At 36.8% G+C, this 26206-nt stretch overlaps 2 protein-coding genes across 4 annotated transcripts in view; one reads left to right on the forward strand and one right to left on the reverse strand.

Moving 5' to 3' along the window:
- Positions 1-19515, forward strand: part of BORA (BORA aurora kinase A activator) — a 25000-nt gene extending 5485 nt beyond the window's left edge. For both annotated transcript variants that reach the window (XM_030838673.2, XM_030838675.2), the window contains exons 4-12: positions 1170-1215; positions 4012-4093; positions 8217-8282; positions 9049-9105; positions 9518-9744; positions 10653-10785; positions 12625-13235; positions 17314-17445; positions 18741-19515. In XM_030838673.2, the coding sequence (XP_030694533.1) occupies positions 1170-1215; positions 4012-4093; positions 8217-8282; positions 9049-9105; positions 9518-9744; positions 10653-10785; positions 12625-13235; positions 17314-17445; positions 18741-18806 (1420 nt within the window). In that variant the 3' untranslated portion in view covers positions 18807-19515. The remainder of the gene's footprint in view (positions 1-1169; positions 1216-4011; positions 4094-8216; positions 8283-9048; positions 9106-9517; positions 9745-10652; positions 10786-12624; positions 13236-17313; positions 17446-18740) is intronic.
- A 1769-nt stretch (positions 19516-21284) lies between these two features.
- DIS3 (DIS3 homolog, exosome endoribonuclease and 3'-5' exoribonuclease) overlaps positions 21285-26206 on the reverse strand; it is a 28020-nt gene continuing 23098 nt past the window's right edge. For both annotated transcript variants that reach the window (XM_030838663.3, XM_070044057.1), the window contains 6 exons: positions 25819-25975; positions 24310-24524; positions 24033-24201; positions 23747-23905; positions 22926-23048; positions 21285-22276 (listed from right to left, as the gene is read on the reverse strand). In XM_030838663.3, coding sequence (XP_030694523.1) covers positions 22193-22276; positions 22926-23048; positions 23747-23905; positions 24033-24201; positions 24310-24524; positions 25819-25975 — 907 coding nt within the window. In that variant the 3' untranslated portion in view covers positions 21285-22192. The remainder of the gene's footprint in view (positions 22277-22925; positions 23049-23746; positions 23906-24032; positions 24202-24309; positions 24525-25818; positions 25976-26206) is intronic.

Below are 26206 nucleotides of genomic sequence, written 5' to 3' on the forward strand. Positions count from 1 at the left end.
AGATCAGAGCTTACTAATACTGTACGCTGTTATTGTTATGCCCTGTCATTTTGACCTGTTTATGTCCACAATAAGATGGAGAGAACTGAGTTAGTACTCTCAGAATGGCTGTTCAAGCTGAGATATGTGGATTATCATTGTAGTCTATTTTCTCACAATTCCCTTATTTGAGAGATCCACTTGATTTTAATTTCTAATACACGTACATTATTATAAGCTTTAAGCTGCAAGTTATACATGAAAAAATTTGGAGAGAAAAAAGTGTCTTACCAACTTATTGATGGTAAGCAAGTATTCTTTCTGGGAACAGATTAAAGAAGTGGGCCCTGGGAATTCCCTGGTGGTCCAGTGGTTAGTACTCCGTGCTTTCACTGCTGAGGGCCCAGGTTCAATCCCTGGTCAGAGAACTAAGATCCCACAAACTGCACGGCGGCTTGGCCAAAAAAAAAAAAAAAGAAGTGGTCCTACAAGGCTAACTGCTGAGTCCTTGGCAAGTATATGCCTTGTGCTTGAGACCCGACAATTTATATTAAAACTTACAGCTGATAAATTTGGGGTGCTATAATTGCATAATGTATCAAAGTGGGAAAAAAAGAATTTGTTTGGACAAAGTTTTATATTTTATATTTCAAATTTTATATTGTTGATATTTCATTTCAGAATTAATAATTTTGCCTGTTTATTTAGAACTGTAAGGATGATAGTTTTTTTTCCTTTTATTTCAGAGTAAGAGTTGATTCTAAAATTATGACTATGATAAACTTGCTATAATTGAAGAAAAAGAATTTGGACAATTTTTAGATTTCTTTGGAGTGACATACTTCTTAATTTGTGGTGATTAAAGGGCAAAGTTTATTCAAATTACTTTCTTTGCATTGTTAATAGTAATTTAAAAATTGTATCAATGTAAGCCTTTTAAAAGAAAATATTATTCCATTCCAACTGTGAATGGAAAGGGGGGAGGTAGGCCTAACAGCACAAGGCTGAATGAATATCTAAATACTGTAATTTATGAAATGTGATAAGGTCCCAATTTTTCTTTTAAAATGAGCTTAACATTTGCCAGTTTCCAACGGGGAAAGAAACGATTTCTTTGAAAGGTTATTATTTTAAATGTTCAATCTGCTGAAGTAATGGCATGGTTATTTTTCTTCTTTATCTCTGTATAGAATAGATAAAGATGTGGAAGACAAAAGACAAAAAGCCATTGAAGAGGTAACTTAAAACTGTTACTGATCACGAAGCTAGTTAAGCATCGATTCTGCGTGCACAGCACCTCTAAGAGAGGAAGACTTCCTTCAGATCCTTTCCTGTCCCAACTCCCACACCAGCCTACCCGTCCCCAGTCCCTCTCAGAGCTCCCCTAAGACCAGTGTTTTTGAGCTGTTCCAGCGCCTCTCATTGTAATGACCGGTTGAGTGCTTTTCTCCCCCAGTCTGAATTCTTATTTGGCCATTATTGTGCTTGTTCATCTTTTCATTCTCACGGCCTTCCTTGTGCCTTGGATGAGCACAAACCATTGTTTCAAGTTGGAGTTTACATAGAGCAAGTTGAATATTTTCAAGCCTTGGAAGTCTAGATTGGCCTCAGTAACGGTCTTATCTTTTGTTCTTGTTAGTTCTTCGAATTTTTAAGACATAGAATATATTTCATGAAATATAATGTACTGATAAATAGAAAAAGTATATCCAAAGGTAGGTTGGTTTTTTTTTTAATAAAACTAATGAACTTAGTTTTTCACTTCTTGCTTTCTTTGTTTGCTGAACTCTTAGAGTATAAACGATGTCTATCTAGATATTTGCTCAAAAGTCTTCATGTCATGGTAGCATTTTTTGTTTTTCCTTTTTCTCTCACTAGCCCCCTCTATTCCTTAGCTGCACTTGGATCTTCTGCACCCCAAAAGACTTCAGCTATGGCATGTTCAGAGATCCAGTGATGTGCTGGCCCCCATATTTCAGATATAGCCTATTTCTTAGGAAATCGTTTCATATGCTTTACTCCTGACAAATGTTATCTACTTCTTAATCTATCTGATAACTTCAAAATTTTAATTCTAATCCAGTCACTTGATTCCTCCCCAGTTGAATATTCTCAGACTCTTTCCCATTTCCCAACATTTTGGGAAGTATGCTTTCTCTTTCGAATTCTCGACTTAATTTTAAAGGGAAATTCAGGAGAAAACTTAAGAAAATGAATTCAGAGTGAAGATTAGGGCCAATGTAGCAGAAGTTAATGTATCAGCAACAAATTAAATTCATACGTATGCATGTGAAATACAATAGATATATGCACATAATAAAAACAAAAACAAACTGCAAAGAAAAAATATAAAATGAAAATGAAGAGCCTTTTGTTCCCTGTCTCACTCCTTAAAAGTAATTACTGTAAAATTTCTTGAGTACACTTTCAGATTCGTGTGATCACATGTGTGATAATAGCACATGTCCTTTAAATATTTGCACATAAGTAGGATCATCATTTTTATACTGTTTTGCCTCTTACTTTTTTGCTTAATAATTTCTTAGAATTTTTTTTTGATTATCAGCACGTACCAGTTATTAGTAAATAGCATACATAGTATTCCATTGTATGAATGTATCATAGCCTAATCCAGCCCCTATTGACAGATGTGTAGGTTGTGTTCAGTGTTTTTTCTATCACAAGTAATGCTGCAGTGAACACACTTGTACGTATATCTTTGTGAACTTGCTAAGTCAGAGGGTTTGTGTTTTCAGCTTTTGGTAGATTTTGCCATATTGTTTTCCCAAAAGGTTGTACCAATTTATTCTCCCGGCAACGTTATGATACTGCCTGTTTTCTCATATCTGCAATATTGGCTATTATCAAACTTCTTAATTTGTGCTAATCTTATTACTTTAAAAATTTATCTTGTTATTCGGATTTGTATCTCTTTCATTCTCAGTGAACTTATACTTTGCTTCATGAGTTTGTGGGTCTTTTATATTCCTTTTTTTCTGGGAATTGTCTGTATCATCTCTGTTCCCCCTCCCCCCCTCCTTTTTTCAACATCTTGTCTTCATGTTTTCATAGGTAGTTTAGTCAAGGAAGTTAGTTCTTTGTCATAGGTATAGCAAAATATGAAGAAAATGTTCTGAGTTACCTCCAAAACATGGAGACGGGAGGGGAAAATACTGTATTACTTACTGTATTAGGCTTGATTAATTTTATATCCAGAATGAAAGAGGAAACACATTTATCCAAATGCTGTATCTCCATTTGAGTGTACTGGCCAGTGGTGTGCTGGTAAATTAACAACAAGCCCTCTGACTGTGGGAGGAGTATGAGTTTTAGTGATTGCTGCTGTCCATAGTGTAAATACTCCAACCACGGCCAATTTCAAGTTAGTGATGTGACATCGCTGAATGGGGAAAGAAATGTAGCAGTACACCATTATATGTAGGCATTCTACCACACAGACACAAAAGACATAATTAACCTCAAGAGCATAGATGTTGGTAAATGTACTAAAACAATTAGCAAATGATGATTTTGAGTTTTTATTACCTTTATTTTTAATATAGTTTATTTAAGTTTACATAATTTTAATATTGGCTTTGTTTGATAACTGATACACAGAATTCCTGAAATTTTAATTATTAGATCTTGAGAGTCAGGACAAGCCAGCTCCAGCACACTATTGATACCGGCTTACACGTATACATTTATCTCCATTTATTCCTTCCCTCTTCATCCTCCCTTTTGTCAGCCTCTCCCCGTGTCCAAAAAAATTGGGGGAGAAATGAAAAATATTTCCTTTATGATTAATAACCTTAGCTTAATTTGCAAATTTAAGTGGTTGATTTGAAGTATTAACATTTTTCTTTATATATACTTTAAATTTCTTCCATTTTACCTTTGCTCATTTGTGCTTTTAAGTATGAAATTTTAAAATATAACTATAAAGTCAGTATGTAACATGTTTGATGGTTATTTAACACAGCTGCCTTTTCATATTTCATATGCCTAATTTTGTGACTTTAATTTTCCTAGTTTTTCACTAAGGATGTCATCGTACCCTCTCCTTGGACTGATCATGAAGGGAAGCAGCTTTCAGAATATGATTCCAGTAAATGTGAGTGTGTTAAAAATTGTCTGAATAAAAATCATAAAAATAAAAAGCAATGAATGTAAAACAACATATAGTGAGTGTCAGTTTATCTGCTTTGGTAGGAAGCTTGCTATAAATTAAATTTCTGGATACCAGAGGATTTAACTATTTAAGAGTTAGGATTCAAAACTTGACTAAAATTTACTAAATTCTTTTTTTTCTTGGCCATTCTATTTTGAATTTAACTTTTTCTTCATAACCATTGTGAATATCAGTTATAATGATGGTTATAGAGGATCTGTAGATGCAGAAATAGTTGGTATTGAATATAGAGCTGAATTGTTAATTTTTGCAGTGATTTTGAAGGTTAATTTTTTTAAATGAAATCCTTAAATTGCTTTTGCTTTTTGCTAATTTCCTGGTTTCTTATAATAGTAGAGGAAGGATGGGCATTTATAGGACCTCTGGGACAGTGTAATACAGCTGATTATCTGCAAAATTAAAAAGGAAGTTGAAGAGCAAGCCAGTAATCTTTCAAATATTTTTCTACCTCTAGGAAGTGGTTATCTTATATTTGCTCTCACTGCCCTTTGAGCTGTGAGCAATGTTCAAGTATTACTTGTTTATATGCATCCCTCATTTCAGTGGAATTGCCCGCTCTTCTGTATAGCATACATTAATTATGCTCTCAGTATAACGGAATATTTGTTCCATTCTTTATCAAAAACACAATACAGAAAAAATGGATTAAGCACTTTTCATGTGTCCAGACAGTGTTAAGTGCTTTCAGTATTCCTTACAACAGCTCATATGAAGTAGATGCTATTATTGGTCTCATTTTATAAGTGAGAAAATCTAGATTTAGAAAGGTTAGAGCACTTGTCCCAGGTTACAGATATGATAAGGTGGCAGAACCTGGATTTAAAAGTATGCATTTCTCAGTTCAGATTCTGAATCGTTGCAAACTAAAGGTGGCATGCAGTAGTGGATGGAGACCTGGGCTGTAGACCTTCTGTATTATAAACCAGAAGGGGTGACATTGATCAACTTTTTCAATCTCTTTAGGCCTCAGTTTTTCACTTGTAAAATCAAGGGGTTAAACTAGATGGTTGTGTGATAACATGCCTCCCAGCTCTAAAATTCTGTATCCAAGGTGATGTATTCATAGATGGTAGGTTTCTTCCCCCCAGTGTTTTAATGTTGGATTTTTGAACAGGTGAATCAACCTTGTTATGTGATCTTTTTTATAACATCATTTTATATTCGAGGTAACCTGTTTTAGTTAAAGTGAGGCAGGTCAGGAAGATGCTAAAAATACTACATACAGCCTCTTTGGTGTGCTCATCAAGCCCGTGATGACAGAGTACAGTGGTTAATTGGCGGGGGTGGGAGGGGGTGCGCAGGCCTGTGCTGTCTACAGTGGTGTTGGGAGATAGTTCAGTTCTCTGTGGGTCTCGCATTTCTATACATCTCATGAAGAGCGCCACGGACAGGTTTTGATCCAGGCTGTTTTTTCAAGGATGTTTGTATTGTGAACATCCTTGGAAAACAGAGATGGAGTATCCCTCTGGAGCAGAGGGTAGGTTTGTTTGGCTGTCTAGTACAGTAATGGTAACGTCTCCCTCTGGGGCAGGTTTGCTTGCAGCTTATAAAGAATGGGATTTCCCGTGCGTAGCGTTCCTCAGCTGGGGCACAGACCTTCTGTGTGTGCTGTATCCACCTGGGCTCTTTCATGTCCCTTCCTTGGGACTGAGGGGGCAAAGGGAACTGACATGAACATGAAGCTCATGTTGCCTCCTGTGCTGACAATAATGAAGTCCCTTTGTCTGTGACCCGAAGCCTCCTTTCTTCAGCCAGCATCTATGCAACGTTGACACACTAACCTGTCAGACCCTTTACAGTTCTTGACATACGGTAGCCACTAGCCACATGTGGCTATTTACATTTAAATAAATTAAAATTGAAATTTTAGTTTCCTGCTCATACATGCACATTTCACGTGCTCAGTAGCCGCACGTAGTGGTGACCATATCGTCCCGCACAGATATGGAACATTTCCATCATCACAGAAAAAGTTCTGGAAAACACTACCTTAGAGTAGAGATTGGCAACCTCTATCTGTAAAGGACCAAATATTAAATATTTTAGGCTTTGCAGACCATACAGTTTCTGTTGCAACCAGTCAACTCTACTGCTTTACCATGAAAGTGTATCGCTGATGATACGTAATGAACGAGTGTGGGTGTGTTCCAGTAAAACTTTATTTACAAAAATAGGCAACCAGCCCGATTTGTCTCGTGAGCTATCATTTGCTGACCCTCACTCTAGAGTAATGCCGTCTGGGTTTGAGTCATGCCCAGTTTAGCTTAGTAGCTGTGTGAACTACTTAGCTTTCCTGTGCCTCACTCTCCTTCCCTATGAAATGATGAAATGAGATAATACTTTGAAGATCATGTACCTAGCACATGGTAAGTGCTCAGTGTTATTTACCCGAAGAATAACAAAGACAATGGTGAGTCGGGGGAACAATGATTTTGTTTGTACACATTAGCTTATGCTGTCAATTTTTATGTAGCAATTTATGCAGCAAGGTGCTTCAATGACTGTACTACCCATTGCATTTTTATTTATGGACTTGAACGAGAATTTCTCTGGGAACTATACATAGGCTGAGGATTTCTGAGTTATAGGCTACATGTTTTCTGATTTGACTGTGCGGCGCCAGGCTGCTCGCCAGAACGACTGTACAGTCTGCACAGCCACCCGCAGTGCCTAGGGTTCCCATATCCCCACATCCCTGCCAGTACGTGGCTTTCACATTTTTGCCTTTCTCATGGGTTGTTTGACATTCTAAATGATGGTTTTAATTTTCATTTCTCATATATTAACAGCCTTTTTATTTCCTCTCTTGTAAAATGCCTATTTCTAATTCCTTCCTATTGGAGTTGTTGTCTCTTTCTTTTTCCTTTGAATTTCTAAGATACCTTGTAGTTACATTTGTAGTTATCTTAGTTCTAAACATTTCACATGTCATCTCCAGTCACATATGTGCTACTTTTGTTTTGATGTCTTTGGTTGCCTAGAAATTCTTATTTTGGTGTAATCAAATCCATCCATTTTTCCTCATTTGATTGTGGTCTTAAAGTTATCTATGAAGTCCTTTTAGAGGAAACAACCAAGAAAACACTTGCAATACAGTTGAAAAGTGGTGTGAGAATAATCCTGTCTAGATGGAAGACACAGTTTAAGCTGAGACTTGAGTTAGCCGGACTCGGGGAATAGGGCAGAAAAGTCAGAGAGGAAAGAATATTAGAAATACCTAGAGGTGAGAGAGAGAACCTGTTTGTTTTTTAAGGTATTCAGATAATGTTCGGTTGGAGGACAGCTGTGCTAGAGACAGAGACAAGGTTTTGGAAGGGCTTTATTTACACCATTAAGGTGTTTGGACTCCAGCCTAAAGACCAAGGACATTACAGGGTTTTCGCAGCAGAGTGCCTTGGTTGCATTTGCCTTCTAGAAGGTCACACTGCCTACAGCAGAGAAGGCATTTGAATCTAGAATTCTATTTTTTCACCCATTTATTTACTACCTGGTGCTTTTTCAAGTTAAGAAGCTTAATATTAGTCATTAACTTCAGATTTTTTAAAAAATTATTTGCACCCATATTTTTGACTCCTCTCGGCGAAAAAAGAAAACTGAGCACGGTTTTATTGATCAAATTTCAGTTTCTTTCAGAATGGCCTGGTGCTTTAATTCCAACAATTTATCTATTTCCATTTTGGAAAAGCATCAAGCAACAGAGGATCTGTTTGAGGACATTGACGTTGACTAACGTGTGTCCCCAACCTTTAAAGGTTGACGTCATGTAGAGCACCGCTGCTTTCCCTAAAAAGCATCTCTTGGTGCCGCCTTACTTGCTGTGGTAATCCTTAAGTCTTATCCTTATGCTTCCTCGAAGTTGACAATCAATCAATCAATAAAAAAACAAACAAACTTAGCAGAAACATGCCAAGTTATATACTTACATATGCAGACATTTATTTTTTAAATGTAAAAGTTTCCACACTTCATTTTTTTACTCTGGAAAGAGTAACCCTAAAGTAAGTGAACAGAAAATGTAAGATTTTTCACTTAGAATGTTTTACAGGTATTAACGTCAATAATGAATCTCCAATTGGAAGAAAGCTGACCGTACATTCTGAGACAAGCAATGGTGAGTATGAATGTAAATTGGAAAAGAAGTATGTTCCATATTAAGCGACATTTGATGTTAATTTCAGTACATGTGATAACACTTCACTCTGGAATTGAAGTTGTTTACTTTTTATGAATAAGCTATATGAGAGCTGACCTTGAGAAACAGTTAGAATAGATATATCCATCCATGTTTGAGAAGTGGCAATAGTGTGTTATTTTGTGATTCAAATCATGTGAATCGAATTTTGGTTTTGGAAGGCATTCTTTTGAAAATTTGTTAATATTGGGAAATCTATCCCCAAATATATATAGGCTGGCTTCTTTTTTTTTTTTTTTGCGGTATGCGGGCCTCTCACTGTTGTGGCCTCTCCCGTTGTGGAGCACAGGCTCCGGACGCGCAGGCTTAGCGGCCATGGCTCACGGGCCCAGCCGCTCCGTGGCATGTGGGATCTTCCCGGACCGGGGCACGAACCTGTGTCCCCTGCATCGGCAGGCGGACTCTCAACCACTGTGCCACCAGGGAAACCCAGGCTGGCTTCATTTCTGATACAAGTGCCAGCAGCACAACCAGAAGTTATCTTTTATCATTAACAGGTTTACATCAGTGCTGGAAAGTGTGGGAAACAGGAAGGTGGCATGTTATGGAATGGGATGCGTAAAGTAAATAATTCAGTTTGTCTGGAGCATCATGGGGAGATGGTTGATGGGGAAGCACATGCTAAACTGCATGGGATACACTTGCATTGATTTAACCATGTTTGTGTTTATCTGCTTGCTTCCAGCTGCTTGCCAGACATTGCTGTCTCTTCCTGTGGATTTTAATTTAGAAAAGGTATTAGGTAAGTATTGTATTTGTTTAAACCTTTAATAACTTAAATAAAAGGTTTTGTTTTAATGGCTTTTGTAAGTGGGAATCTGTGGCAATGCCTCCTCTAAAGAAGTGGGGAAGCCTGAAATTTCTCATTTTTCTTTAATATGGCCTGAATTAGCCTTTTTATCATAGTGAACTTAACTATAGACATAAACTATTCATGAACACATCTTATTGGCACTACCCATACTAATAATGAGGCACTAAAAAAAGAAGGAATCGTTTCAGATTTCAAGCAGCACCTGTGCAGTTAAACTTTGCCCTCTTTTTGGAAAACAGTTCAAACATAGAGACTGGTTTTTAAAACATCAGACAACTGAAATATAATTGCTCTTCCAAATGACTAGCTCTGCCTTTTATTCTGTTAATATTAAATATAGGTGACTATTTTAGAGCTGATGAATTTGCAGATCAATCTCCCGGAAACCTCAGTTCTTCATCCCTCAGAAGAAAGCTATTTTTAGATGGCAACGGAAGTATCTCTGACTCCTTACCTCCAGCTTCTCCCAGAAGTCCTCGTAGTGGTGTTCAAGCATCACTTGAGGTTTTTTATTCAATAGATCTATCTCCTGTGCAGTGTAGGAGCCCTGTGCAGACCCCGAGTTCGGTAAGAAGTGGGCCAAGTGGCTGGTTGGTTGGCTATAGGCATCTTGGACCTAGATGCTCCTATTGCTGTCAAGAGGAATGATTGTCTTTTGAGTTTTATATTTCATGCGGATTAGCCTAGTTCAAATTTTGTCATTAGGTATAGGAATGCTTTTTGTCAGACTCTCCAATTTTGTATTTAGAGGTAAATGAGTCTCGAGGAATTTCAGGGTAAGGTACTTACTGAATTACGGAAGAGTTTCAGTATAACACAACCAGATTGGTGTTAGTGGACTAACTTAAAATTTTTCATAAACTGCTACTTGGTTTGTGTAAATACGGTGCATTTATATTTTATCTTCTCTAGTATATTCTATTTCAGAATTTTTGGAACAGTCTTCTTAACTATCCTTGTTACAAGATGCCTTGTCTTTTGGCGTGTTTTTTTTTTGTTGTTGTTGTTTTACCTTTTTTTTCTTATTAAAGTATAGTTGACTTACAGTGTTTTATTAGTTTCAAGTGTACAGCAAAGCGATTCAGTTATACATCCGTATATATGGTTTTTTCAGATTCTTATCCCTTATAGGTTATTACAAAATACTGAGTAGAGTTCCCTGTGCTATACAGTAGATCCTTGTTGATTATCTATTTTATATGTAGTAGTGTGTATATGTTAATCTCAAACTCCTAATTTATCCCTCCCCACCTTCCCCTTTGGTAACCATAAGTTTTTTTCGTGTGTCTGTGGGCCTGCCTTTTGGTGTCTTGCCTTTTGCCACAAAGCAAAGGTGGCATCTTGCTTTCTGGTGAATAACCAAAGTTATACAACCTAGTTTATGAATGTGTTTCAAAAATAAAGATAAATAGCACTTGGTGTGACAGAGCTAAGGAAGAGAACCGTTTAATTTTATTTATTTATTTTTATCACAGGGGCAGTTTTCTTCTAGCCCTATTCAGGGTAGTGCAAAAAAATACAGTTTGGGAAGCATAACCAGTCCTTCACCTATTTCTTCACCCACTTTCTCACCAATTGCATTTCAAATAGGAAAGACACCACTCTCAGGTATGTCTTGTAATACAACCCCCAATTAAAATTTTATATTGTCAATATTTGTTATTAAAGAGTCTCTTTTTAGCTTGTTCTAACTACAGAGCTCCAAATGACCACTCACCCTTTTAAAATTTAGAAACTTGGATTTTTTTTTTTTTTTTTTTTTTACAAAAGGAACAATTTACTTTTTTTTTTTTTTTTTACTTTTTTTTTTTTACAAAAGGAACAATTTACTTTCAAAGACTGAAATTCTCAGCAAAGTTCTGCTCTCATGTCAGATACAGGTAATTTGATTAGCAGTATTTATACCAAACATCTTACAAGCAGAATCAAAGAAAGATGGCTGTCGTAGAGATAAGTTGGTTTCGGTATGCCTTCCAGTGTGTAGGTTCAGACTTTGGTAATCAGATATTCATATTGATATTGTGTAAAGATATATTTGTTTGAGTAAAGTTTTTAGGTAGTGTGTGAGAATTTACATATTTTTCTTTGCAATATGTCAGTTTTTCCTTGAAAAAAATTATAGCACTTCTTGAAAATTATTCATAGTTTACAAAACCTATTCATAGTAAATAAAATTGGAAAACTGAAAACTATTTTTGTTAGTCTTCCTTTTATATACGTACATGTGTATGTGTGTATATATCTTCATACATATATGAACACACACACACACACACACACATAGTTCTATATCCTGCTTTTTTCACAAAGCATTCTATTAGGAGTATTTTCGTAGGTCATTCAAGTCATTTATTATTGTTTGAAACCATGATTTTGAATCACTATATGATATTCCATTTCACAGATGTATCTTTTGTTTTCAATCATTGATAAACATTTAAATTATTTCTTTTTTTTTCTCGTATGTACAGTGTATTGTACATATTCTTTAGGTTAAATTCTCAGAAGTGGAATTATTTGGTGAAAGGGGATGACTGTTTTTAAGGCTCTTGAGGAATTTTATCAAATTTTCTTCATAAGAAGTTGTACCAATTGAAATTTTCATCAGTGGTGTGTGAAAAGTCATCTTTTTCCCCATCTAGCAACACTGGTCTTACCATCCTTTTTGATGTTTGTTAATTTGGTACATTACAAAAAGGTCGCTTACTGCTTTAATTTTCTTGTCTTTGGTTATTACAATGTTGAACTTTTTCCAAATGTTTATGGGTCATTTGTTTGGGGGGATTATTAGTTCAGACTTCAGTGTTTTTGTTGAACAAATGGTCTCTCATTGCTTTAATTTCCATATTTTTTATTATTTGTGTGACCAAACACTTCATATGTTCATTTACCATTGGGAGGATTGTTTATATGCTTTTGCCCATTTTTTTAAACTTTTGTTTTTATTAAGCTAACGAAGCTATAAAAATTATTAACTTTTAAGGCATTTTGATCATTTTGTTTACCATTGTTAAGCTCTTTATTGTTGCAAATATTATTTTGCAGTTTTTTGTTTGCCTTTTAATGTTGCTTATAGTATTTTACATAAACAAATAGATTATTACATATTTCATTTACCAGGTACAGCTGTTAATTTGCAGCTATCAGCTGGTTTGTTCTATTATCTTGGATGTGAACAACATTGTTATAGTAGCAATATGCTTGAGGATATTTGCCAGAGGAATTATATTTTGAAGAGCCTCTCCCTGTTTATGGATACACATTCATTTGTGCTATTATTTTTAACACCAAAATTTCACTTCAGGAAACAACACCACTGTTAGAGAAATCCAGTTTTTCTGGCATGAAACATGATGATGACCATTTAGTAATGGCTTTCCCATGTCCATGTTTTCATGATGTGATTTTTCCTTCCCAATCTTTTTTTTTCCACTCCCAATCTTTTAGAGCAAAGGAAGTTAACTTTCCATTCTCCTGATGCTTCGTCTGGAACAAATGCTAATGGAATTACCAATCCGTGTATCAGAAGTCCTTATATAGATGGCTGCTCACCAATTAAAAATTGGTCTCCTATGAGACTTGAGATGTGTACAGGGGGTGCTAAGTATCGGCCCTCACTGATTCGGATACCTTTTACTCTCGAGGCTCACAGCGAAGATGAAGGAGACAAGGCAGATGTTCCTTCCACAGACGCCTCCTCCCTAGCCATGGGCACGGCTGGAGTCCACCTGCCGCAGTTGGATGGTGACACTTGTCCACATGGCGCGCACTTGGTAGTGACCGCCATGTCTATTACCCAGAACCAGTCCGGTGCTTCTGAGAAAGAATTGGCACTGCTTCAGGATGTGGAAAGTGAGAAGGAGAATAACACTGTGGATATGGTTGATCCCATAGAGATAGCAGATGAGACCACTTGGATTAAGGAGCCCGTTGATAATAGGAGTTTACCCATGACTGACTTTGTGAGTGGGATCGCCTTCAGTATTGAAAACTCTCACATGTGCATGTCACCTCTCGCAGAAAGCAGTGTCATTCCTTGTGAAAGCAGTAACATTCAGGTAAGGTATTTGAATATTCTAGAGTCCTTTCCTTGGTCCCTTGTTCTTCATCCTTTCTTTTGTAAGATTATAGTGAGAAAGAAAATGGGTTGTATGTGAGACTTAACAGCATTACATATGTATTTTTAATCAGTACTAAGTGATATCAAGAGGGTTAGTTCTTTTAACTTGGACTGATGATGCATATATTTAATATTCACATTCACTGATATTTATTTGGAGTAGGAAAATAAGAGAGCAGTAAAGAAATCAAGCTGCTCTGTTTTTACAAACTGCTAGAATCCGGCAACTTCTCAGGGTTCACCTCTCTTTCCTGTGGAGCTAGTTCCCAAAGAATTCAGTTTTTGGTGTAGTGTTTGTATTCTAAAAATACAGTAGTTTTGGTTTTTCCTTTATATAATTTAGGAAAAGCAGTTTAGAGCACTTTTATGTATATTTCTTTTGGACTTTAAAAAAAATGTGATTTGTAACCACCGTTTTTCATGTAATCATACATTTCCAATTTTGCAACATCTGGCAACAGGAAAGCATGATTCATTTGACAAATACACTTCACAGCTAGCACTTACTTTCAGAAAGACATTTGTTCCACTAACTCATATTCTTTGAGTTGAGAGTTTTGAAAGAACTTTAAACTAGAAAGGCAATTCTACCTGCCATTTCATAGTAACAATATCTAACACTTATGATGTAGCTCTTACAATATGTCAGGCATTATTCCAAGTACTTTACACATGTTAATTTGTTTAATCTTCACAACGGTCCTGTGAAATAGGTATACCATCATCCACATTTTACAGATGAGGAAACCGAGAGTCAGAGAGGTTCGGTCAATTGCCTGTATAGCTAGCAAGTGGTGGAGTCAAAAGATTCAAATCCTGGCAGTCTGGATTCCATGTTCTTTAATCCAAGTTTATACTGACCCATAGTAATAGTTAATACTACACAGTCTTCCAGTGTGCCAGACACTCTTCTAACCTCTTAATGGATACTAATTCATCTAATTCTCACAACAACTCTATAATGCTTTAGTGCTCTCAGTTTTGACATGCTAAAGTGTAAAACTCATGGAGGGATTTTAAATGATCCCAAATTACATATAATCTTTTGCTCATATTTTATGCCTATGCTGCCTATCCTAACTTCTAGGATTGTTGCTCAAAAAAATACACTAGAATCGCTTTTACATATTCCAGCTTCTAAATTTGGTTCCTAAGTAAAGAAGCGCATCCAGTCAAACTTAGCCTTAAAGGTATTGTTAACTTTTTTGCTCTCCTTTTTTCTTACTGCCTCTTTTTTTCAGAGCATCTATAGCAGCATTATAGAATACTTAGATGGAAATACACATTAATCATCCAGTCCACCTACCCCTTGGAAGCCTGTCTCATTATAAGTTGCCATCACTCCCTGCCTGAGTACCTGCAGGGGTATCCCAGCCCATCTTAGAGGACTTCTCTCACCATTTACAAGCCTCTTCCCTAGCGAGCTGAACTATGGTTCTGTCTGTGGTATCTATCAGTCAGTTTCAGTTTTATCCTTTGGGTCATATCATAATAACGTGTACTGTTTGCAGAACATTTTGTAGTTTAAAAATGTTTTCTATACATTCTTTCCTACCACAGGGGTAGCTCCAAACATTCAAAGACAGTCACATTTTCCCAGGGCCTTTTGACTTGCTTTACTGTGATGGGTTGGCCTGCAAGCATTGTACACAGCTGTATTCCTGGAATATCCCTTCATCATCCTGAGAATTCCCTTAACCTCTCGCATGTTCTGTACCCCGTTCTTCTGTTTCCTGGTTTACTTCTCACTTGACTGGAACACATTTTCTAGTAGCTTTCTGAGAAAGAGTACCTTTTTCAAGATACTGCACGTCTGATCACATGTTCTTTATTCTCTCACATTTGAGTTTGGAAATAATTTTCCTTCAGACTTTGTTTCATTGATTCTGTTTTCAGTGTTGCTGGTGAGAGATCTGAAACCATTTTAATACTTAATCTTTTGCATATGGTCTCTTTTTATCCCTTTCTGGAGTAAAGGATCCTGAAATTTCAGTGATTATTTGGTATGGGTTCCTTTTCATCAGTTGTACTGGGCACTCAGAGGGCCCTTATGATCTGTAAACTCATGCCCTTCACTTCTTGGATCTTTTCTTGAATAATATCTTAGATTTCTCCTCTCGTTTTCACCATTCTTTGGAACTCCTTTTGATTCTCCAATTTAAAAACTTTTCACAGTTTTTTTTAACTCCCTTTTGTTCTAATTTTTGGGAAATTTGGTCAACTTCATACAATAACCCTTCCATTGAGTTTTTATTTCTGCATCTTAATCTTAAATTTGTAACTCTTTTGTTTGTTTTGCTTTTGGTGTTAATTTAAAAATCTGTAGAGTGGCTGGCAAAGCATTGCATGGTCTGGCCTTTCCCTTACTCTCCAGCCTCATTTTGTTTCCCTTCCTTCTCTGTTTCAGTCACATTGGCTTTCCAGAGTTTGGAATACCATGTTGTCTCCCTTGACGCCTGTGGCGGTTAACGAGATGACCTGTGTTGTCTGGTTGGCACATAGTAGGCACTGACATTAGTAGTGGTCTGGATGGGAGCCAGTGTGGTAAGCCACCATGTTATGTTAGGGGCACCATGGTCCTTCTCTTCCTAGAGAGTGGGACAGACTCCTTGTGTACCGTACTCCCTGCACCACAAGGGTTTTGTTCAAATGGAACGTCACTCCCAGGAGTAAACAAATATGCATCCATTCCCGAAAACTGGAAACATTTTTCTTAAGATGATGATAGAATGCACTTTCTAGGCTATTCTTATGTTTGTGTTGGGGGCAAATGTAGTCTTTCTTTCGCTGATCATAATTTGCATAAAAGGGCGTAAGTGCAAGATGACTGCATTGTGGGTTGTGTTTGGTGTTTGTCACTGTGCACGTTAAGTGTGGAGTGTGCAGTGAGTGGACAGGGGCAGTGAGGCCTCAGCTCTTCGTCATCTCATTCCGACACTGTGAAAGTTACCCTTTCTGAGCCTTAGCCTCATTTGTGAAGTTAATAGGGTGCTGCAAGGAGAAAATAAGAATATTACATGGAGCGCCGTACAGGGCTGGTGCTTTTTTTAGGCCCTCATGAAGTAAATATTTGTCATATTTGTACCAAAACTGAAGTTTGCTAGTCCCTTTTTTTCTTTTGCTCTTTTGGGCTGTAACAGTGTGTTGTAGAATGCTGTAATTTTAATTAAAATGAAAAGCTGAGCTAACATCTAGAGCCATTATGTACGTGGTATTATTATGAAGGTAAGATTTGTATTTCAGTGATGGGTATGAGTATAATGTAAGCCACCTTTTAAAAAATGTGTATTGTTTTGAATCCTCTTAAAGGTAGCTTGCCATTTAGGTAAATTTTATTTAGAGATGCAAGTAAGCCATTTAAGACAAGCTTGGTAAATGAGTTGGAAGAAGTTGATTGTAATCTTCATTTTCATCTACTGGGTGTGAGCACAAAGTAACAGGGAAGTATGTTCTTAGTGGTTTGTACACTGACTTTCAAGAAAATTACAGGGACTTCCCTGGTGGTCCAGTGGTTAAGACTCTGCGCTTCCACTGCAGGGGGAGCGGGTTTGATCCCTGGTCAGGGAACTAAGATCCCATATGCTGCGTGGCGCAGCCAAAAAATAAATAAAATAAAATAAAATAACCTAGAATTAAAAAAAAATAAAATTACAAGATATGTTTTATTAGAAGGAATTGTAGTAACTACTTTGAAGAACAAGCAATTTTATGTTTATTACTTTTTAAATTCATTCAATATGATCAATATTAAATTGTATTAATACAATATTAAATTGTATCATTCAGTTGTGAATAATAGTATATAGTGATTCATTTAAATGTTTTAAAATACTGTCTTTATATATAATTACATAAGCCAAATCTTACATATATATATTTTATATAAATATTTTAAAATAAATTTACTTATTTAAACATAAAAGTTCCTCAAAATAAATTTTGTGGTCAAGTGAATTACACTTTGCAATGTTACCTGTGGTGGTTTTTTTTCTCTCTCTCCCTCTCATTCCTGTCAGATGGATAGTGGCTATAATACACAGAATTGTGGAAGCAATATTATGGATACGGTTGGAGCAGAAAGTTACTGCAAAGAAAGTGATGCACAAACCTTGGAAGTCGAGAATAAATCTCAAGTTTTTAATATAAAGGTATGGAAAAAACAGAGAAAGCTTGATATGGTTGTAGTTTTTTAAGTATTTACTAAATGTGACTGTTTTCAGCCTATTTTTTTCCCGTTTTGTGTAAAATCTCGTTAATTGCTATCTGTTGATGCCTCATCCTGTCTTCAGTTCATTTAATAGCAGGAGAAAGTGCTTCAAAACTTTATTTTCCTACCTCTTCTGCTATGAGGTAGGAAAATAAAGAGAAGAGGTGGGGGAAGGAGAGCTAGCGCTGCTCTGGAAATGGGGCTTGAAATCAGTTCCTTTAAGCGAAAAGGGGAACAGCAGAGGGTGCCCAATAGGAGGGAGGTGGAGGGTTTTGCCTCTAATATTGGCTCAAAGCTAAACTAAAGAAAGCATCTTGATTACTAGAGAGGGAAATAGTACAACTGAGAGATTTTACACATCAGTTACGAGCACTCAAACAAAGGTAAGGGTTCTTTTCTTAAAATCCAAGCCTTTAGAGATAACACATGTGTATCTAAAAAACTGAGTATTTATACAAAAGTATACTGTTGAAGTGAACACTTACTGAACCTCCAGATAGGATGGATATGTCTGTATATGGTTGGTGAGTTCCACATCCATGGATTCAACCAACCTCAGATCAAAAATATTCAGGGCAAAAAAACCCCCAAAATCCAGAGTTCCAAAAGCAAAACTTGAATTTGCCATGTGCCAGCAACTATTTACATAGAACTTATGTTGTATTTGCAACTATTTACATAGTATTTACACTGTATTGGGTATTATAAGTAATCTAGAGATGACTTAAAATATATGTAAATACTATGCCATTTCATATAAGGGACTTGAGTATCCATGGATTTGGGTATCCTTGGGGGTCCTGGAACCAATCCCCCATGGATACTGAAGGACAACTGTATTCAGATTTGAAGAATCCCATCATAATTTTAGGCACTGATCAGGAGAATTTTTGATTTTTATGTGCCAGTTTATTAATAAACAATAAATATCAAGTGTGCAACTAAACATAACTCTCCAAACGAATATTCAAATTTAATACGGAGGCCACATTATTTTACCTTTCCTCCGTTTTGTCATGAGGTGGGATTGTAGTTGTCCATTTAAAAGCAAGCAAGCATTAAGATACAGGAAGTACTTTTATGATACAGAATACTGATTTGTAACAAAATGTATCTTCACTGTCCCTTTAGAGTGCATAGGAAGTTTGCATCTCGGTTTTAAAAACATTTCACATAATTGTTGTATCCTTGAATGGTCCTATTTAAACTGAAAATAAGGTATTTTCTTTTTCACAGCAAGACCACTCAATGCAAAGGTGTTGGATGAAAATTGCAAATCGGCCTCAATGCAGCAGCCCGTAGAGCACCTCTCTCAGAACCAAAGCCTCTAACTGGACAGCTCCTCACATATTTTTCATGCATGGGATCCATAATGTGATCGTGATGGGGAAGAAACTGCTTCAACTAACATGCTGAGCTTTTTTTCTTTCCCTCCTTAATGTGAAAAACCAAGGGCTTAATTTAGTGACAACAGAAAAGCTCCTGGAACTTTCAAAGAAGTTACTGAAGTACAAGTTCAGCTTTTAGCAATAAATATTTTTGTACTGACCTTGAGTGATATGTTTGTTTAACAAAAAACTTGAGTGATAACTTTGCTCCTGCCCTACAGGGTCACTTTACTGACAGCACTGAATTTAGCAGAAGTTCTGGGAACATGTGGAACTGTGAAGGTGCTATGTTTTATTTTACTTAAAAGTATGTGAATATACAGATGAATTCAAATTTATAACCTTGGTGAAAGAAATAAATGTGAGTTAGAAAGGAAACTTAATCGAAGAAGTAGAAAGGAGGTTAAGCAGGTTTCCAACACTTTTCATTGTTCATTTGTTCATTTCAGTGTAGAAATTCTTAGTTCCAGTGATAACTGGTCTAAAAAGTGTAGATCTTCATGTGTTATTATTAGTGGGGTTAATGTGGGATGCCCAGAATGTATCTCCATCCCTAGGGTAGGGAACATCCTTTGTATGGAGAGGAGTTAGTTAAGAACACAGGAGAACCAGGAAAAACTGGGTGGGGGGGGGGGCGGTTCCCATAGAGTTTTAGGCTTATGAAGCTAGGGTTGGACAGACATGTAACTAAATTTTTAAAATTAAACAAACATATTCATGTTGGGAGTAGAATGGGTATATAATTTGGAGGGAAAATATTCTTTACCTTGGGAGAATGTATACTCGTATTTTACAAATTACCTTTTAAAAACTGTCTCATTCAGGAGGGAATAATTCATACGTAGCCCTAGGAAATAAAGACATACTCTCATTGTGTCACGTCCTTCCTTACTTTTCTGCAACTTGTAAACTTCCTGCCAACCTGCAAGACTTATTTCTTGCTACGTACCTGGCTCATCCTCTCCCCTCTGTACACTAAACATTAAAGCCATTAGCCACTAGGTCCATTGCTAAAGATTAGTGCATTAGGAGGCTGAGTCCTTAATCACAGGCTTTAGAATTAATAGGAGTTTAAAACAATTGTACATAAGAGGAATTCTAGATCCTAAGGGTAGGTGCTTCCCTGGCTGTGTTTTTTTTAATAGCAAAACTCAAGAAACAACAAAGTTGTGATTGTAACTTGGATTCAAATCCTCCTGTCACTTATGACCCAAAATAGGCATAAACCATCAATCTCCCACGGGTTAAATGGGGATAATAGTCCTTACCAAACAGGGTTTTTTTTTTTTTTTTTCCGGTATGCAGGCCTCTCACTGTTGTGGCCTCTCCCATTGCGAAGCACAGGCTCTGGACACGCAGGCTTCGCGGCATGTGGGATCTTCCCGGACCGGGGCACGAACCCATGTGCCCTGCATCGGCAGGCGGACTCTCAACCACTGCGTCACCAGGGAAGCCCAAACAGTGCTTTTTAAATGAACTATTTCATGTCAGCTGTGTAGCATAAGTAGTGGCATTCAAAGCATTTCAGATTAGCAAGGAAGAGGCTTCAGGGTGAAAATAAGGTTTCTGGTCATCTTGAACTACTCAACAAGGACTAGAGCCTGAAGCAGGCCTTCTTCATAGAAGAGGTGTAAGAAAACAAACCTGGAAAGACCGATGTGAGGTCAGCATAGCCTTGTTTTACCCAGAAGCCTTCCTTTTCCTCGACTGCAGGTAAACTATGGCCCATGAGCAAAGAATTTTTCAATGGCTGGGGGGAAAGGTGCAGCATGGAAATTGAATTTAGTAGTATTTTGTTAAACACATGAAAATTAGGAAATTATTTCAATTTCCCTGCCCGTAAACAAGGTCTTGTCGGAACGTAGCCATGCTCGGTTGTTTACATATAGTCCGTGGCTGCTTTCATTCTGTAAGAGCAGAGGAGTGAGTGGAGAGCTATGGTTGTGACAGAAACCACCCGGCTGGCACAGCCTGACTTGTCCGGCCTTCACAGAAAAGGCTTGCCCACCGCTTTAGGCGTTAGTCCCCTCAAGGCTCTCCGAATGAAACAAGTTCTGCCTCAATGTATGGATGTTTTCCTCAGTAACAGGAAATGGGAACAATCATTTTAATTACTGAAGTGCCTGAATGTACACATTGGAACTATTCTCACTTACTACACCTGCCGATGTGTTCGCCAGTCACTTCTCACTGTACTGCAAGCTCCTTCAGGGCAGAGATCGTTTACTTGACTGGTGAGGAACCTGGTACAGTGTCGGTACTTCAGAAATTGAATGAGCCAAGTAAAATGTTTTAAGGTAACTCTATCTCGAAATATTCTTGAAGACACCTATTTTATCATTAATAATCTTTGTGGTTGACAAGGAAGTAGGCACGGGCACACCAAGTAGCAGTACTTCAATCTGTTCCCTTTAATGTCCTCATGCAACCCCTCCTTTCCTCCATAATCTGATATATATGCAATTTAAAAGCCATTATTAATTGCCTCCTTATTTTATAAGTAACACGATGTGATGTTTAAAGGGCCATCTCTATTCTTTCTTTGAACCCTAATGCCTTATTTTCGGGGAGATATTTGAGCTGAAGGTCAAGGATGATGATCACACTTATTATCTGGTATTAAAAAAAAACTATTTTTCCAGTTAGATCAAAATATTCTACTTCACCTTCCTTCAACACCCAATTCCCAAACATTCACAGCTGTTCAAGAACCACTAATAAAATGCAGGAGGCTTTTTAACAGTACAGGAACACTTAGTATAAGTCAGGTAAATTAAAGGTGGCAAAGAAGATTAAATGCTGAAGTCCCTGACAGCTCCTGACTTCACTGTCTTGAAATCTAAAAACTGCCGTACCACACACTGACAGCTTTCAAGACTCAGAAAGAATAGACTGTTCCTTCTAAAAATGTTATATTTTCTCCATAGGAAAATTACAGTTTTTTTCTATCAATAGTAGATAATCAAATTACTTATGCAAAATTCATCTCCTCTTCAGTGAGCAGATGAGTGCTCCCTTTAAATGATCTTCACAGATCCCTCAAGTTGTTATCCTGTCACTATTTAAGTGATGGTTATTCAATCGAATTTTTCTGCATAAATAGTTCTGTTCAATCCAGAAAGGAAGTAGTATGATGGGACAGACACAGTCAACAGTTCAATAAAAATGCAAATTTCAAAAATTATTAAAATGTGCTTAGAAGTAACAAACTATCACACACTTCTTAGGTTTACAAGTGTTCCCTCAAGATTTTTTTTTTAAGGAAACCAATCTTTGAAGCTTTTTTTTTCTTGACTGTAGCTATTTTTGAAGCTTCTTCTTCTTTGTCTCTGGTTCACTAATGTCCATGTTTGAAGTATCAGTAGGAACGCTTATTCCTGGTATCTAAAGTAATGCAAATGGGAAAAATAGATGAGTAAAAGCGTAAAATAAGGAATAAATCTTTCTCATCTTCCCCTTCCCCACTGACGCTTTTAAGTTCAAAAAGATGCAGGGGTGGTAGGGGGAAGAAGGAGCAGATTTTCCACAGGATATATGTGTTGGTATGTATTTCACACACAAAGGAACAGTGGTTCAGAATGTAAAAGGCAGACACATGATCTCAGCAGGTAGAAGCATGTCATCTGGGAAGGGTGGGTTTAACCAAAACGTTCAATTTATCCTAGCTGTGAGCCACTCTGTCAGGATCAGAGGCCTCAGGTGTGTCGGGGGCAGAGCCAAGGTTAAGAACCAATGTCTTAGGTGGAAACACACTTTAACTTGATCTTCAAAAGTGCGGATTTCAGAAAGAACTAGGCAGATCTCAGAACTCCACTTTTGGCCCCAAGGACCTCAGAAGAAGCCCAGATGCCTGGGTTCCCATGGCCTAAGGAAATCAGTGAGAAAATAGGATTTCCTATGCAGATATTTGTCTTCCACAATACTTACAGGATTCTATCCTTAAACAGGAATAACTTATGACTATATCACTCTCTTTCACAAAATACATACTGTTTATTCCACCACAACATGGACACTCTAAGTTTGGTCTTACCTGTGGTTCTACCAGGGACATTCGGATCTTCTGATGCTGAAGATTAGATGAGTCTAACATGATTTTCACTTTAACTTTATCAAATATATGCAACACTGTATCTTCTATTTTAAGTGATGGTATCTAAACAAAACACATTTTACTATTTTTAATTGCTTTCTTACACTTGAGGCTTGGTTCTAATTCTTTATAATTTATCTTCCATATTAATTTAAAAGTTTAAATTCTAAAATAACTTCAATATTTATTCAGTATCTAGGTGTTCAACATAACAAAAACCACTAATCTAACAAACTCATACATATGACCTAATTATGTGCAAACCTCCCCCTTTCATTAATGTGGTCCCAATATATATTCATTAACTGTAGGATTCTCACCCCTTTAATTAGCAAATTGTTGGTGTTATACAGGAGCACAAAGGTAATGTGGGCAGAATTTATTGTTCTGTAGTTCTGCTAAGATTAGGGAAGTAGGGAGTGTGTCAGGTAAGAGACACTTGGAATTGGTTGAAAAAATTCCCTTCTTGGAGCTATAAACAGCCATTTATTCCTTTACTTTAATCCATTTGTCCACTAGGGACAAAGCATAATTCAAGTTTTCCTTAGAGGGGAAAACTTTTCATGGTATAAAAGAAAGAAATCAAGAAAAACTTTTGTATATGGCAAGAAACACTGAGCTGAGAAATAGTGAGTAAAACGATAAGCTTAGCTAGCATAAAGTTCTGTAGGGTACAAAAATAATTTTACCCTTTATAGGTACCATTTGCAACTGTCCCCCCTCCAAAAAAAGCCAAAATAAAAACATTAGAAATACTGTACCTCATCATCGTAAGTAAGCCGTGGCTTTGGTTTGTCCTTTTCTTCAAAAAACACTGTACCTTCTAATCCATACTTTGGAATTAACACCACAAGAGCATTCTTTCTCACAAATAGAATATAAGCTTCTTCACTTACTATTCCTTTGCTTTTGAAAAATAACTGTAAAAAAGCATACAACCTTATCAAGGATTGTCTTAAGATATTTTGAAGTTAACAAAAAAAAAAAATTCTGCAATTAAAAGTGAACGAAACTTCATTTCTAACATTAGTGATAGAAGGCAAATACCTGGGTATGAAAAGCCACAGATGCACGCTGAGCGTACTGTGCCATTTTGTGCCGAAAATTGAGATTTTTACATACTTCTGCAAGCTTGTGTTTGTCTGTCAACTCTGGGTAAGTGCAGTCAGCCCCGACAGCCACAGCCAATAACCGATGAACGATGATGTCTGCGTATCTAGATATATGAAGGAGAAATAAGAATCATGCTATGTTAGCATTAAAATGTCCTTTTAAAATTTGAAATCAACTGTTTTCTATCTCTAATTTCATAAGGAAAAAGTACCTTCGGATGGGTGAAGTAAAATGTGTGTATATTGGGGACGCTAAGCCATAGTGATGAAAATCAGTATCCATTCCAGAGCAGAAGTACACAGCTTGCATCATGCAGCGAGTTGCCAATATTCTTAACAGGGTGTTTAGATATGGGAAGGTAAGTGAATCAGCCCGGTCCAAAGAGTCAGCCAAAGCCTTGGCTGTATCAGTTTTAATTTCCAAATTCTGTGGATAAAAAAGAGGGGAAAACGCATCATATTAAACATTTTAAAATCACTACCAGCATGTCTTCAAAATATAACCAATCAGATTGAACAAATATGGTGGTTTTTGACCACATATTCAGTGTTTATATCTTTTATCCTAAACCTAGGAGAACTAAAAATAAAGTCATAAAAAGTAATGGCTGTTTTTTGCAACATTAAACCTTAAATTTTTCTGAACGCATTTGAAGGTACTACAGTATCAACATTCTTAAGAAATTTCAAGGGGAAGAGAATATTGGGAGCAGTAGTGCTATCTCTCAAAGTCCAATCTGTACTTGCCTTATCTCTGTTGGGGCAGAAAAAAATCAAAGTAGATCTGGATATTTTTCAGCATATCTGGATTTTCTCTGCAGAGTTTCCCTCCATTCAAAGTAGAAGATCAGAGGCAAAATAAAACTGTATTGGTTACTACAGCTCAACGTGCTGATACAGCAATTGGCTGCTTGTTTTACTTTGGGAGATGAGGCAAAAATACTTATATCTTCCTTCCTCTACCCAGGTCATAGAAAGAAATAGGACAGTAAGAGAAAATTCTCCAATTTACAGTACAATCCTTAGAGCAGAGGAGAAGCTGATTCTGTTCTGATGGATATGATAGGAGCAGGCCCACCATAAAGGTCTGAAAAATCAGAAATCAACGTCATCCTGTTAGAATAATACCCTGAAATCCAAGCCACAGTCACCCCAAGTGTAGGGATAATCATGCCTAAATAAGTCTACTGACCAGAGGCAGGGAGCATAAGGGGCTGAGGAAACGGGTGCCCTTTCTATGTTTTTCCTTTTTTCCACATATGCAAAAATGGACTTCTTTCTTAGGGACATGACATAAAGAGGGCTTAAGTGAGTTGAAGATAAAGAGAAAAAAAAAACTATCTGTTAAGTCTCTAAAGGTAGACAGTTTGGAGGAGGCATGAAATAATACAGGCATAAAAAACATGTGTAAAGGCACAGAGATATGGAAGAGCTTAATACGTTCAGGATATTATAAATAACTTAGTCTGGAATATCTGGCTTTAGTATAGGGCTCTCTTTATTTAAAGACATTAAAGGATTTTATTAAACAAATGATTTCAAGGTGCGAAGAGATGACCACACCCAAGTTAGATGACTTCTTTTTTAATTGAAAGAACTACGGGCATATTTTTGCATCAGGAGACAACAAAATTTTTATGGAAATGTAAATATAGATTATTCAGTGCAATGGCTGGATCACTACACAAATACAGATGCTTTTTCAAACTATGTGACCTTACCTTGGATTTAGCTGCCTTAACAAGAATTTCATAATTTGATGGAGGAGGGGCAGGATGTTTTCGAAGCAGAGCATGCTCAGGAAATTCTTCGTGAATTTTTTTTGCAACAGAGATGTTGGCAAGTAACATAAATTCTTCCACCATGGAATTTGTTTCTCTGCCAATGGCAAAATCGTTAAATAAGGAAAAAGAATGAGACTTCTATATATCGTTCACAGGTTACCTTCTCTACCAAGAGATAATGAAAATTCCTATGTAAACATTCATGTGTGTATGCACATGTGTTTTTTTAAGAACTTAGTATCCCTTTCATTTCTCAGCTACTGTGCTAACGATCTCTTACTAGGCATCTACTCCATGAGTAAATCTCACGCTAGAAGAGACTTTA

The sequence above is a fragment of the Globicephala melas genome, chromosome 18 (assembly GCF_963455315.2).
Source record: "Globicephala melas chromosome 18, mGloMel1.2, whole genome shotgun sequence".
Classification (NCBI taxonomy): domain Eukaryota; kingdom Metazoa; phylum Chordata; class Mammalia; order Artiodactyla; family Delphinidae; genus Globicephala; species Globicephala melas.